Source organism: Eutrigla gurnardus (assembly GCF_963514095.1).
Source record: "Eutrigla gurnardus genome assembly, chromosome: 2".
In the NCBI taxonomy this organism is placed as follows: Eukaryota; Metazoa; Chordata; class Actinopteri; order Perciformes; family Triglidae; genus Eutrigla; species Eutrigla gurnardus.
Genome location: NC_139916.1, coordinates 9,722,404 through 9,736,140, shown reverse-complemented (window position 1 = coordinate 9,736,140; position 13,737 = coordinate 9,722,404). Strand labels below are relative to the sequence as shown.

Here is a 13,737-nt window from a genome sequence, read left to right as displayed (position 1 = left end):
ACTTCTTGTTAAAGTGTTTCACTTCTCACACCGCTGATGAGTGATTTGATACGTTATTTAAATGCATAAATGTGGTTAATGTTTTTTCTATACTGCTAGAAAGCTTAACTTTCACTTTGTTGAATAATGTGAATCTGCAAAGTAGCTAAAACAAATGTAGCATCGTGAAAGGAATTAACTTGTAATCAAATTCATTATTACAGATGCATCAATGTGTGATTATTTTTACTTTAGTTGGTCAAGGTGGAGCAAATTTGACCTTTTTCATGTAGTTTTTAAATATATATTTTATATATTTTATTTTATTTCTTGTATGTAAACATTTAATTTATTAAGTAGGCTAACTACAAACTCCTGCTGTCTGATAAAGGTAGTACAATATTTATTTAAAAAGATTTAGTGGAGTAGAAGTGACATGAAATGAAAATATTCAAAGTGCAAGAGCCTAAAATGTAAAAGTACAGTAAGTGAGTATACAATATAAGTCTAATTTGTTTAAGTCCACCACTGACCACAGGAGTGCAAAACTTCAGTATTATCATCTCTACACCAACAGAGTAGCGATAATGCACTCTTGAATTGTTTCACTTCCTGTTTTGTTTTTTTGTTTTTCTTACTGAGCTGCTGTGAAGCAGGACAGCTCTTCACCTCTGCTCACCATTAGCATATCTTTCCACCACAAGACCACCGGCTGATTTATCGACAAATGGTGAGACTTTTCTGTCCTAAAAAAACAAATAACTGGCAAAGAATAATATATGTGTAAGGGGGAGAGAGGACGTTGTCATTTTGTATAACTTTCAAACATTATTTTGCCATATTTTACTCACTGTGTGAAAGTGTGTGGCAACAAGTACATGAGCAATAGAATCTCAAACCACTGTTTATATACAGAGAAGAGCAGTAAGAAATATTCATAAAGTAGATTCAAGAGAACACACCAATAGACGGTTGAAGCTTAAATATGTATTTGAGTTACAGACATTATTAGTTATGTACAGGGCAAATAGAGCATTACCAGAAAATTACTAAAATATATTTTATTTTAGGAATCAGTATGCACAGATTACTTTGAGCAGATGTGTATTTCAGTGGTGGGCGTCAAACATTTATACGAAATGATTTAAAGGTCTGTATAAATATTTTCTGGTTCAATTTTTTAAAATAAAAAAACAGGTCATCTATTTCCTTAGTTGTTTTAGTTATTTGCTCGATTCGTTACGTATTTGTTGTCTGTTATGGAAATATAGCTGTGATTGGATTGAGAATGTGTTTTAGTTTTTTTGCACTAATTAATTAAAAAGTGTGTGAACAAGGTGAAGTATTATTTGCCTTGCTGGGCCAGAAGTGTTAAAGCTGGCGTCGGCATGTTCTTAAATGGCTTTAAATGTCTTCAGTCTAAATTCACAGATTCATTTTCTTTAGTCATTCATTTTTGTGGTTTTTACTGATCCAAAATTACTCTCTATAAGAGTAAACATACACGGACTACACTATACAATGTCTATATGTCAGATTGTTTCCATTAATTGTAAAGTATTGAAATGAGGCAGAGAATAAGGCATTTTGGGAAAAAGCTGGTCCCCACAAGGCAAAACATTTGATTTTCGGGTTACTGTTAGGGTTTGGGTTTCAACATGTGTTGCATGGTATTCCTTAATGGCATACAATAAGATAGAATGTGTATCTGTGTGTTAATTCTATGTTGAAGGTTTGGGTTTAAACATTAAACTTATAGTTCATGGTCCTCCTTAGTGTCATAAAACAAGTTTGTGTGTGTGTTTGTGTTCACTCAGGCCCCCCAGTGGCTGAGCTGCAGTACTGCAGTGATTCTGCTCTTGGTTCACATCACTCCGATCATCACACAGTCCTGCGGGGGAATCCCAGGGATCCCTGGAGTCCCGGGCACCCATGGGCCCAACGGCAGCGATGGTCCCAAGGGAGAGATGGGAGACCCTGGTGAGCTCATACTGGACTCACCAAGACAGCAGATACATTTAACACATTCTGTTTTTTCTTCCTGGTGTGTCAATTTTGAACAAATTCTTCAAGTTAAACTCATTTATCTCACATTTTTAATACGGCAAAATAACTTAAACTTAAGCCCAAGTTATGCTTCCGCGTCGACACAACGCAAGGGGCTTGCGGACCCCTTACGTCCTTGCGGACCCCCCTTACGTCCAACGCAAGGGCCTGACGTGCACCTCCCAAAAATCCGAGACGCGTGTCGAGGCGACGCAACACCAACGCAACGCCAACGCAGCGGCATTGGCTGTGATTGGTCCGCTAACTACATCCGCTGGAGACCGCTATCCGGTTTCCACTCATAAACACTGCGATTTAAACTTTTAAAAGGCTACTTTTATTGTTTGCACCTCGTTTTATTGTTTGCACCTTGTCGCTTTTGCACAAAGAAATAAAACACCAAGTTCTGAAAAATTGTGGATGTTTAAAGCCGGAAGGTAAACAAATAGGCTATAACAAGGCTAACGACGATATACGTCAAGAGTCTCGGTCGGTCGGTCAGTCTTTACAAAAAACATAGCGCCCTTTACCGGTGTGGCATTGAATTTCATTTCGACACGTAAACCCAACGCAGAACCATCACGGTCTCCAAGCAACTGCGTGGCCTTTGCGTGGCCGTTGCGTTATCACTACGCGGAAGCATAATTTAGCCTTTAAAGTCAACTTGCAATTTGAGAATACGTTTAGTTTTCTTGTTGTAAACAGAAATATTATACAGGATACTTTAATTTTCACTTTTTTCTGATGCATTTCCTCAAATTCTAAAAAGACTATCTGGCACACAAATGTCATCACTGGATATGCGGATCCAGAGCCCAACATTTTCCGTGTCGTTTCCTGGCTAAAATAATTGCGATTCACGATATTATCCCGATTAAAATGTGCTTCATAGATAAGAAACATCTCTTTTTTTAATGATTATCCTTTTTAGTGAAAAACAATTAAATAATCTCACATAAAATGATCATAAATCATATCAGTGTCCATTAACAGTAACACCCACCGTGTATCTCTGTGTGAGCAGGTGAGGCAGATCAGTCCATCAGGGGCAAGAAGGGGGTTCCGGGTCTGTCAGGCCCCCCAGGACGGCCTGGGATGAAGGGGGACGTGGGCGTTCCGGGGCTGCCGGGTAGTCCAGGCCAGCCAGGGGAGAAAGGAAGGTCCTTCAACCCTTCCAGTCAGAAGAAATCCTTCTTCTCCTACAAACGAGTGATATCGCATTCACAGGAGTTGGACACGGCCATCAACTTCAACAGGTCAGTGGAGGGTTTAGTCACAGGAAGAGACCGATTTCCTCTTAAAACAAGATGAGACAAGCAGTGATGGTTTCATTTACAGCTTGTAGTAAATGAAATTACATTTAAGACCCTAAAAACTGAACTATTTCTCTAGTATTAAATATTCATGACTTAAGGTACAACATTCAAAGTGAAGATTGAGGGCAGAAAATAAAAGTCTGTAATCTGGCCTTCTGACCATCGCAAGATTCTGATTCAAATACAGCTGAGGTAAAATAATCAAATCTGTAAATCTGTTTTTCTGTGAATAAAACTTCCCTTAGAGTGATTGAGCCGGACCTGGAGGAACAGTATCAAGGAGAAGCGCTGATAAACGGGACGTTCACCTGCGTCATCAGAGGGATCTATTTCTTCAGCTATCACGTTTCAGCAAAGAGCAGAGTGAGCCTGACTTTTACAGCTTTAGTTACTTTTTTAGATTAATAATAAAAATATGAATCTACTAATAAATTTGAATGTGTTATTCTGGATTAAGCTACCCAGCAGTATATGAAGTGGTTAGCCCCTCCTTTACCGAATCTGACTCCTTCTTCTGTATTTTATGATCGTGTAGGTGTGTCTGAAGCTGATGAAGGGCACTGAGAGTGACTTGACCATGTGCGACACAGCCGAGGGTTTCCTGGTCACCTCCGGCTCGGCGGTCCTGGAGCTGGCGCCCGGAGACACGGTGTCGCTGCAGGCAACCAGGTACAACAACATCGTGACGAGCCAGAGCAGCACCAGTCACACCTTCACCGGCTTTCTGATCTTCCCAATCACCTAGACCTCCCACCTCTCAGCCATAAAACCATTGATCACAGGCATGTTAGGGGACATTTACAGCAATAAAATGAAATATGTGATTTCTGTAATAATGCAAATATCTGCAGAATGAATAAACAATAGTGGCCCTACTGCATTTCAGTGTTTTTGTGTCAACTACAAAGTGTGCACTTTAATAAATCTGTCACCAGACCAAAAGTAAGAGAAAAAAAATATGTAATCTTATTTTAACATTAATTGGGTTCATACTTGATTTATTTAAACACCCTCAAAGCAGGAACAATCCTTTTTTGTTACTATGACTGATTAGAAATAAAATATTAAATGTTCCAGTGTGTAACATTTCCTTTAGTGGCTCACTGTTTACAAAACACTGAGGTATCAGGTGAATGTCTGACTGGCTGATACCTGGCCAGGTGCTCATTCATTATCCATGAGGATCCGGTTGGTACTTCACCTTACAGCTGTATTGTTAGAAAACGGACAGTTTATTTTATCATTCCCAAAAAGAACCTGGATGGACAGACCCTCTTAATCAATCAGAAATATTAAAGCCTCTTTCAGATTTGTTGTGTCTAACCAATATTTTTTAGTTGTTTTCGTAACATCTGACAGTTGTGTTTTTTCAGTCAACTCAATCGTAAAATCAATGGAAGTATTCATAAAGCAAAAGCAAAAGCCAAGATTCTATATTGTATCAAAGTTGGCATTTGGCACATTTTGGGTACTCTGTTGTCATTAAAATTTAAATCAGGGTGTGTTAACCCGTAAGAACCAAGACCAATTTGTCCTCAAAGGAAAATACATTTTATTAATTATTGAATGAATTGATATTTGTTTAAATTTCCTTTGAATTCAACAACAGAAAATATATTTAATCAAAGATAATAGAATCGACTAAATTCATTGGGAAGCTCATTGATAGTTTCGGCTTTTCTGTGAAGATTTTAAGGTTAAAAAGTCGTTGTGACGTCACTCATCACACATATTGGTCTTGTCTGGAGGCTGAACTTCAGCCCAGCGTGGCTGACGGGGGGCTGAACACGCCGTTCCTGGTGTAGAATGTGTTCTTCACCACTGAAGACTTGGCGCGAGATGGGGTTCTGTAATCCAGAGTGTAGTCACCTGTGGATCCAGGCAGACGCTGTGAAATCTGGAGAAAATAACTCTTCTACATCAAAGAGAGAAAGTATAGAAATGTGGCTTCCACTTGGTCTATGTTCTCTGTAGATTAAACACAAATATCTGAATTGCGTAGACTTTGTAGCACCACGTGAAAAATTCACCTAGCGTTTGGCGTGAAGACATCTTTACAGGTAGAAAGGAAGATGTGGCCTCTAACTTACCCAGCCTCCAGCCGTACTCCCAGGACGACAGCAGGGGAAAGTAAAACTTGTCCTCAGGTCTAATGTGGCTGCGTTTCTGGAGGTACAGGCTTCGCCCTTTCCCCTGCAGGACATTATTTGCACTTTGAAAACAAGTGAAATTAAAAAACTGAAATAAACTGTAACAAACGAAGAGACTTTTGTTTTATGCTCAACATTGCTGGATGGCAAAAGATTGAAAATGTAGACAAGATGTCAAGAAGAATCGTACGTGGTGCAAGGAGTCCTGATAGAGAGTGTCCCTGGTCTGAGGAGAAGCTGGCCTCATCACAGGGGCCCCAGTTAGACGCCCCTCCAAAGACGGGACAGGAGGACGAGGAGGACGGCCGCTGTGCATCTTGGGTGTCATGGTAACAGGAGGCAGGACCACCCTGGTGGGCAGAGCATAAACACAAGATTATCCCCATCAGCAGTGCATTTACACAATTTTACAAACATTAGGTTTAACTGGACTGAACAGAAAAGGGACATGGACATGCTTTTTGATGATGAAACCCTTTTTGTAAATGACATGAAGCAGCTCACCGGGGCTCAGCAGGTATGTGGGGCAGCTGGTTTGGCTCTGTGCTGTTGTTTGGTGGGTTGCAGGAGGACAGGTAGAGGTCGGCATAGCGGGTCTTCCAGGCCAAACGGGTCAACGTCTCCTTCCGGATCTGCTCTCGGTAGCAGTTCTGACTCTGGGTCGTAAGCAGGCAACGCATCTCCTGCCAGGAAGCTTAATTTAGCAACTCAGTGTGACATTTTGAAACTTTCTTTCTTGTTGCAATAAACGGATAAAAAGGATGCTGATGTAACTAAATAATGATGATTTGTAAAAAAAAGTCTGAAGTCATGCTTTTTTAGGTCTGTCTGCAAGACGACAAGCTAACAACTTTTAAAATGCAAGTTTTCTGAATGAAGTTTTGATCGATCAGATCTAGGCTATGCTAACACTGTAGCTGCTCAACACTTACAAAGGTCATCTCGACATGCTTTGTATGCCCTGATGCTTCACTGCTGAAATCCCATTATGAAATAATACGTCTAGATCATTGTTAATCATCTTCTTTTACCTTTGGTGTGCCTGATGCAGAGCTGGGAAGGATCGGCTTCTCGCTGTGGAAATGAGATGTGGATCAGATAACACTCTGTAACCCGGGAAACACATGACACATGCAGTCAGCATAAAGCCTTTTACTGTTGCTAAGCAGCGTCCCCCTGTGGCCCCAAATGGTATTTATGGGATATTATCACATTATAAGAAATCACTTGAATCAAGAGATTAATGATACATAATGGTACTTTCTCTTTATATCGTGACTATGATAAAGGAACTGCCCACGCTCAATACTATTGTATAAAAAAAGACATTTTTAACAGCAATGTTATCCCCAAATGTTGTGTGAGAGGCTGCTAGGGCTTGAAATGGTGCAAATCCTAATGGGACGAGCTAAATTAATTGCATGTTGGGTTTATACTCATCACTAATGCTGTGTATTTGGTCATCATAGTGCAGTGCAAGAGCAGTGTTGCAGTTCCACCTCGTTCTCTCTCATTCAGCAGCCTATAACGGCTGTTGCTCAGTTGCTGAGGTAAGTAGAAACTGTATGAGAAGGCATTACTTTGTTGTTCGTGTGTGTGCCTGCGTGTGTGTGTGTGTGTGTGTGTGTGTGTGTGTTTTAGTAACACTACACCAGTGCCCCTCTGTCTCACAATGTGGGAACTGCAGAAGAGTCAGCACATCAACACTTTGTATTCCTTATAGGAAAATAAATAAAAACAAAACTGAGGGACATAAATGCACACAGACACAGTAAAAGTTGTGGCACACTCGTGATATTGGCAGCATAAATACTGTCACTGCCCAATTGTCTGCAGCATTTTATCAGTTTTAAAGGTCCCCTATTATACTGATTTTCATCGATCCCACACAGCTGTCAGAGGTCCAACAACACTGGATTCGATATGCATTGCCCCAAACCCATCCATGGTCCTGAATTTCAGCTGTCTAAAAGTTGCTCAAATGAGCTCTCCTGAGAACAGGCTGGTTCTGTGCCTGCACCTTTAAATGCTAATGAGCTCCGTCTGTCAACGCCTACTTGGAGAGAGACGGAGAGGATGCCGCTCACGCTAGCGGTAGCATGCACCAATGTTTACGGTGGATGTATCACTATGGCTATCTATGTGGCTCAGGTGAAGTTGCTGGGTCCCGTATGGTTGGGACAGATCCTTTTACTAGGGTCAGTGTCGAGGCAAAGCTAGCTTTGTACTGACCCTCGTTACTGAAAGAGTCCGATGTGAAGTGGTTAGCACACACATACAAGTTAACACGGACCGTAGCCGGCACATTGTCATTAAAAATGAAACGCAACCACTGTCTCTTCTCTTTTTCTGTAGCTGGGACCGAATATAAACACTTATGTTGATTTGTACAACCGACAACCGAGTGACGACATTGTTACATTGTGACATTGACAACACTGCTATCTCACTGCTATCTCACCGCAGGACACACTGAACTTCACCTCGGTGAAGAACGCCCCCTCTCAGATATCTCCTATCATCACGCAGAGGAGTTTGGCCGATGCAAATGACTCCTTTCGTTACGTAACGACGGGAGCTGAATCTAGGAGTGCCGTTTTACCAGTGGGTGGGCCTTGCAGGAATCGCTTGTTTTCCTCATTCTGGGAGTTGACAGGCTCAGGGAGGACCAGGTGTAGAGACCAAAGAAAACCTGTTTTTCATATGGGACCTTTAAACATTTTTACATGTAACTTACTAAGAAGGCCACTAGAGGGAGCTCTCGTCCTTCTGTGTTTGCATGCAGAGGGTAGAAAGAGAGGGAATGAGGTTGAAACGCAACTTCTGTGATTACATTTTAATTGCATCTCCTGCAATCCCTGCATTCACTCTCACCAGCTAATCTCAATAGATGCAGTGATGTCATATAGAGTGGTTTCTCTTGATCTACCCTGGAGGGTTTTAGTGTTAACTGATTTTGAGGCACCCCTTGACTGCAAACACATGTTTAAGTTGCAGCTACGACTTGCAGGAGTAGTTGTGGAGGGAATGAGTGATGTGTTGCACCAGAAGTTTTTTTTTTGTGGAGTTTGTGAGGAGGACCGCTTTGCTTGAGGGGATTTAAAGAGTTGGTTTGTAAGGGTGTTGGTGTTACATAAGGATTTGTTCCTTCTCACTTATCCTTATTTTGTAGCTATAGTGCATGTTGAACTGTAGTCAAATATGCTTAATACACATTTCAGTGGTCTATCAGAGTCAAAAGAAAGTTTTTCAGAGCTTCACTGCATTGTCAGTGTCTGCAAATCTCTGTGGAGCAGGAGCTTTGCTGCAGAGTGAGACCGCGAGACGCCTCCAGCAGAGAGTGAATTACCCCTGTGCTTTTATCCTCGAGGGCCGTTTAAAGATTTGGAAACCTGCTGTATCATTTTTTGAAATAGAAACTTTTGTACAGTAACCGCCAGAGCTGTTAAAGAGCTTGTGGTCCTGGCCTATACATAGATTTACATTTTAGGCATTCGCAGTCATTGGCGCAATGAGCCATGCAAACCGACAGCGATACAACGCCAAGAGGAGAAAGAGGCAAGAGGTTTTTTTGTTTTATTGTTGCCAGTTCAGATGAAAGAGAATGACAGCATGTAGCCAGAGAGGAGTCACAGTATAATCTGGTTTACTGTCAAATCCTCCAACAGGAACACTCAGGCCTGCAGGTTTTACTTCAGCGCTGCATCATTGTCCCTCTCAGCGAGACATGCGAGGGGTGATCATTGGCTGCTAAAGCAGGAAGCCTGATGCTCTGTTTGAGCAGCAGGACCTGACTGACACACATTAAATATCCTGCCTGCAGTCACGGAAAATACGATTACTCAAGAGCCGGCCTACTCAAGGACATTTTTTATACTCCTTTGTACTTCTACTCCGCTCGAAATACTTTTAACCCCACATTTATATGATCACTGTACCTTTCAATAGATGTGTAGAATACAATTCAATGCTGAAGATTAAACCAGTGGTTACCAATGGTTTTGTCCTGTGACCTTTTATAAAAAGCATTGTTTGCTTAGAGGGTGCTTCTTGTGTTTCAGATATCTATGAGCTGTTCCTCCTAAGGGACATTTCCCCTCGCACATGGTTTCATTCAAATAATTGTTTGAGCTCTGAAGAGGTATGTCCAATGTATTGCAAAAGACACAATTCAATCCAGAAGTAATAAAATACATATAAATGTGTATTTTTTCATACCTCATTAATTATAACCCCCCCAGATCCATGTTATGACCCTTTGGAAGGAACTCAAACCCTAAACTTTTATAATAGTTGTCAAAACTAGCTCCAACTCGACTACCGATAGATACTTAATCATACACTACAATATAAAAAATGAAATGATGTCATAATCAGTCAAACTGTATTTTTTGGTTGGTTATATATACTTTTACTTTTAAGTATTTCTTCCACCATCGCTTGCAGCTCAGACATTTCCCTCTCAAACAAATATCAAAAGATTATAGTGAAACTATGCATTCACAGAGAACCATCATGGTAAATTTGTAAAGGAGAGTTAATCAAATCCCTTGAAGTGTTTATACTCCAAGAAAAACAATCAAACTGTCTAAAAGCACATTTCTACATCTTTTTATGGCCTTGTTTGCGGCTGCTAAATTAGCCTTTTCAACTGACACAGCAATATATCAGCAACATGCAAATGTCCTGGAGTAAAGTGCTCCCAGGAAACACACGTAGTTGTGGATTATCATTCCTTGGGCCATAATGATGACACCGTCCTCAAAAGAATCGCTTGCACAGGATTTCCTGAGCCATGAAAAGAAATGTCATTAGGGGTTATTCAGGGTTGCAAGTCAATGGCTGGTGTAATTTGTTTTAGCAGAAAAATGTGCGAAGTGAAATGTCTTTCCACTTTAATACCCGGGAGCCAAAAGCATCGGAGCAGTCTGGATGAAGTGAATGCGGTGGTGTGGTCACACATATAAAAATTCTTTGCATTCTGCAAAGCCGAGTTCACCACTCTGAATAATAGCAAAGACATTTTTTACTATCACAGAGCGCTGCAAGTAATCTGTAAGTGTAATCAGAAACGATGGATCGGTGGCAAACAATGATTGGCTGTTTCATTTATCTCCCGCCACACGCCACACTGTCGCTTTCACAGTTCATTCAAGTCTCTGGAGGCTGTCTGCTGTTGAAAGATGTCCCCAGCAGAGACTCCTCTGACTACAGCACTTACTTTTCATTTTCCCATGTCCCGCAAAGTGTTCTTAATCTCTAGTGGAAAGAACAAAGAAAGAACATGTGTCTTTGCAACTGTTACGTTTTCCCTCTATGTGTGTTGCTTTGTGCACACGTTAAAGTCCCTTCTCCACTCAAGTGCATCTTGCCTGTTGTTACCTCATTGTGTTTGACCTTCATTCTGCAGAATAATGTGCGTGGAGAGTTTGACACTAAGGGCGTTAACAGACAGACAGAAGAAGGGTCATGCAACTGTGAAAGAGACAGTTAGCATAACTGGAAGAAATATTGAAATAATGTCCTTAAGCAGTAAATAAAATGTAAAAATAAAATACTCATATGGCTGTTATGGCATTAAAAAAATTACTTGAGTAAAATAATGTTAAGTATCAACAGCAAAAATGTATTCAAGGTATCAAAAGTCAAACTCATTATGCATACAGAATGGTATATTAGGGCCAGAGTAGGGAAAAAAAACAGAGCCGAGAGTGGTGGACAATATTCGGAGAAAAAAAAGTCACAAAGTTGTAAGTTTATAATGTAGCAAATTTGGTACTTTATAAAGTCGCAGATTTGCTACTTTAACATCCGGTCAAGCAACTTACTTTACTAACTTTACTTCCTCCATGACAATTGAAAGCAACCGCTAGCATCTTCGACCAACTGCCCGATCAATAAACACACAAGATGACAATTTGGCCCATATATATAAAAAAATACAACAATAACCATCAACAGCCTTCACCGTTAGGACCCCTAACAAGGCATTGTGATATATTGATTAGAAAAATAATTGAGGCATTCATGGGAAGTTAGCTAGCATAAATGCTGGTTGTTAGCATCGTTAAAAAGTAGCAAATCTATGACTATAAAGTAGCAAATTTGCCACTCTAATTTTTTTCCCCTAGAGTGCCCTAATACGCCGCCGTGAAGCTGGTGAAGCTTACTATATATAAACAATGCATCATGCTCTTTAAACTGATCACGTTTTACATGTAAAACTTAAATCTACAAAGTTGCTGCCGAGTGAATGTAGTTAAAAAAAAAAGGGAAACAACAGAGTGGAGTATAAAGTCAAATCCATTTCTGAGGTTATATCCACTTAAAACCGGTGACACTTCCACTTCAATAGCCTCAGTGTAAAGCCCATTATGGTATTGACAACGACGTCTGTTAACCACAGGATGTCGGTCAATAACACAAGCAGCAGCGCTTTTTAAAAGGGCAATGCATTAATACTTAAGTTAGCATTGTGATAAATAAGGGTCTGATTGATATACAATTGATTGCAAAAGGGAAAAAAAGTTTAAAGTGGTTGATAATAAGAGCATACTCCATCCACGCTGATGTGCTAATATCCTAATGGGGCGACTTGACGACTTGGAGCCATCGCTCACGGCAGCCACTTGGCTCCGATCCAGTCTTCGCCACAGAGACAAGAGAAAGAAAAAGAAGCAGGCGGATCAATGCAGAGCAGAAGGACGTGCTGTTTATCGTCGGAGCAGATTTATAATACAGTTTTTTTTTTGCATCACGGAAAGTAATATCATCTTTCCTGATGCGGTTCTGCAGGAAAGAGCAGCGGTGGGATATTTCTTGTATGTGTTCTTGTCTCATTAATCACCAACAGTGTGTCTCATTGTCTGCCTGCACACCATTAAAAACTAATGACAGCCTCCGACTGGAAAACTCACTTTTAAATGTAATGCTTAATGATCAGATTAATCATTTAAAAGCACATTACAGTCACAGCATTTTCAGGCTTGTCCTGGATAAAAGTGAAATGAATAGCAGTAGTAGTAGCTTTCTTGACTCGGCTGAGAAGATTGATACTCTCATATCAACCCATTGGAGAAAGAAGAAGGCTAGCTGAGCTTAGCATAAATACTGGAAACAGGAGGAACAGACTAGTACACCCACCTACCAATACCTCCAATGCTCTCAATCAGCATGCTATATCTTACCATGGGGTGATGGGGGAAGACTATTTCCTGGCAGTGACTTCCTGGGCTTCCAAGTGAGCTGTGATTTATGCTAAGCTAAGCTAACCCGCTGCAGGCTGTAACTTCATATCTCATTTAATTCTTGGCAAGAATTTCCCCCGTTGGAAATCCGAGTGCCAACTTGAAAGACGCAAAGACCCATTCCTCATTATGAACTGTTAACTTTGCATTCCCTTGTTTAGCCGTGACACTCCCAACAAAACAACCAGCCCTTTCTGCTCCTTGGGAAAAGTGGGGCAAGTGCAAATCCATGAAATATGTAAAGGGTGAAGTTTTAAGCCTGCTCGCCATTTCCAGCTGCCATGGGACCAGGAAGATTAGGGTTAAGAGGAGGAAAGCGGAGTGTATGAACAAATACTTTACTCCGTCGACCGTTTCTGCTGACCCAGATTCTCAGATCACAGCGTGTTTGTAGGTTCAAATTTTTATTTATCCCATCTCATCCATGTGTCTTTGTCAAAGCCCCGTCTCCTAAAAAGTCTGTTCCCATTCATCAAAACTGCACTGTGAAATAACATTTTTTGAGGGAAACTCGTTTTTTATCGTAAATTCAGTTTGTTTTTGACGTTTGGCAAAGTTACAGTTTGAAATGGCTCCTGTGGCGTTTCTTTCAAAGCGTATTTGCCTCTGAATCCTTTTGATATCTGTGATCCCTCGTGTCCTTCATATATCTTTTCTTAATTCCTATTTTCTCTATTATTCTTTATTGAGCACTAGCCTTTGTACGCACATCCTGAAAAGTATGCCATCTACAAGTTCACTTTGTATGAGAATGATACAAATAAAACATTTAAATCTGACTCGTCAACATTCCTCCTGTGAAAATCTGAAATATTTCATTTGGAGCATGAATGTGAATGCATCACATTATAAAAGTGTTTTTCAGTCATTTCCTTGAAAAGTGCACCATTATCTCAGGCCAAGAGGCAGAGCTCTGCACTAGAATGAAGATGACTACACTTCATGTGGTGGTTGATTGCTCAAGAAAACAGAAACTCAGCGAGGCTCTTCCAAAGTTTA

At 40.6% G+C, this 13,737-nt stretch overlaps 2 protein-coding genes across 3 annotated transcripts; one reads left to right on the top strand and one right to left on the bottom strand.

Annotated features, from left to right (window-relative positions):
• The first annotated feature begins 577 nt into the window (after positions 1-577).
• c1qb (complement component 1, q subcomponent, B chain) lies at positions 578-4,221 on the top strand. Its single transcript, XM_084023380.1, has 5 exons — positions 578-709; positions 1,797-1,959; positions 3,050-3,281; positions 3,587-3,704; positions 3,877-4,221. The coding sequence occupies exons 1-5, from the start codon at positions 707-709 to the stop codon at positions 4,084-4,086; spliced, it is 726 nt and encodes a 241-aa protein (XP_083879506.1). The 5' UTR covers positions 578-706; the 3' UTR covers positions 4,087-4,221.
• Positions 4,222-4,372: 151 nt separating this feature from the next.
• On the bottom strand, positions 4,373-6,569 carry LOC311022269 (protein SPMIP1). Of its 2 annotated transcripts, none has more exons than XM_084023398.1 (5): positions 6,523-6,569; positions 5,996-6,174; positions 5,682-5,841; positions 5,432-5,534; positions 4,373-5,238 (listed from the first exon to the last, which is right to left on the bottom strand). In XM_084023398.1, the coding sequence occupies exons 2-5, from the start codon at positions 6,169-6,171 to the stop codon at positions 5,207-5,209; spliced, it is 471 nt and encodes a 156-aa protein (XP_083879524.1). In that variant the 5' UTR covers positions 6,172-6,174; positions 6,523-6,569; the 3' UTR covers positions 4,373-5,206. The 2 variants fall into 2 exon arrangements, with proteins under 2 accessions (XP_083879524.1, XP_083879523.1); XM_084023397.1 differs by having other exon boundaries at positions 4,373-5,210.
• Positions 6,570-13,737: the final 7,168 nt, after the last annotated feature.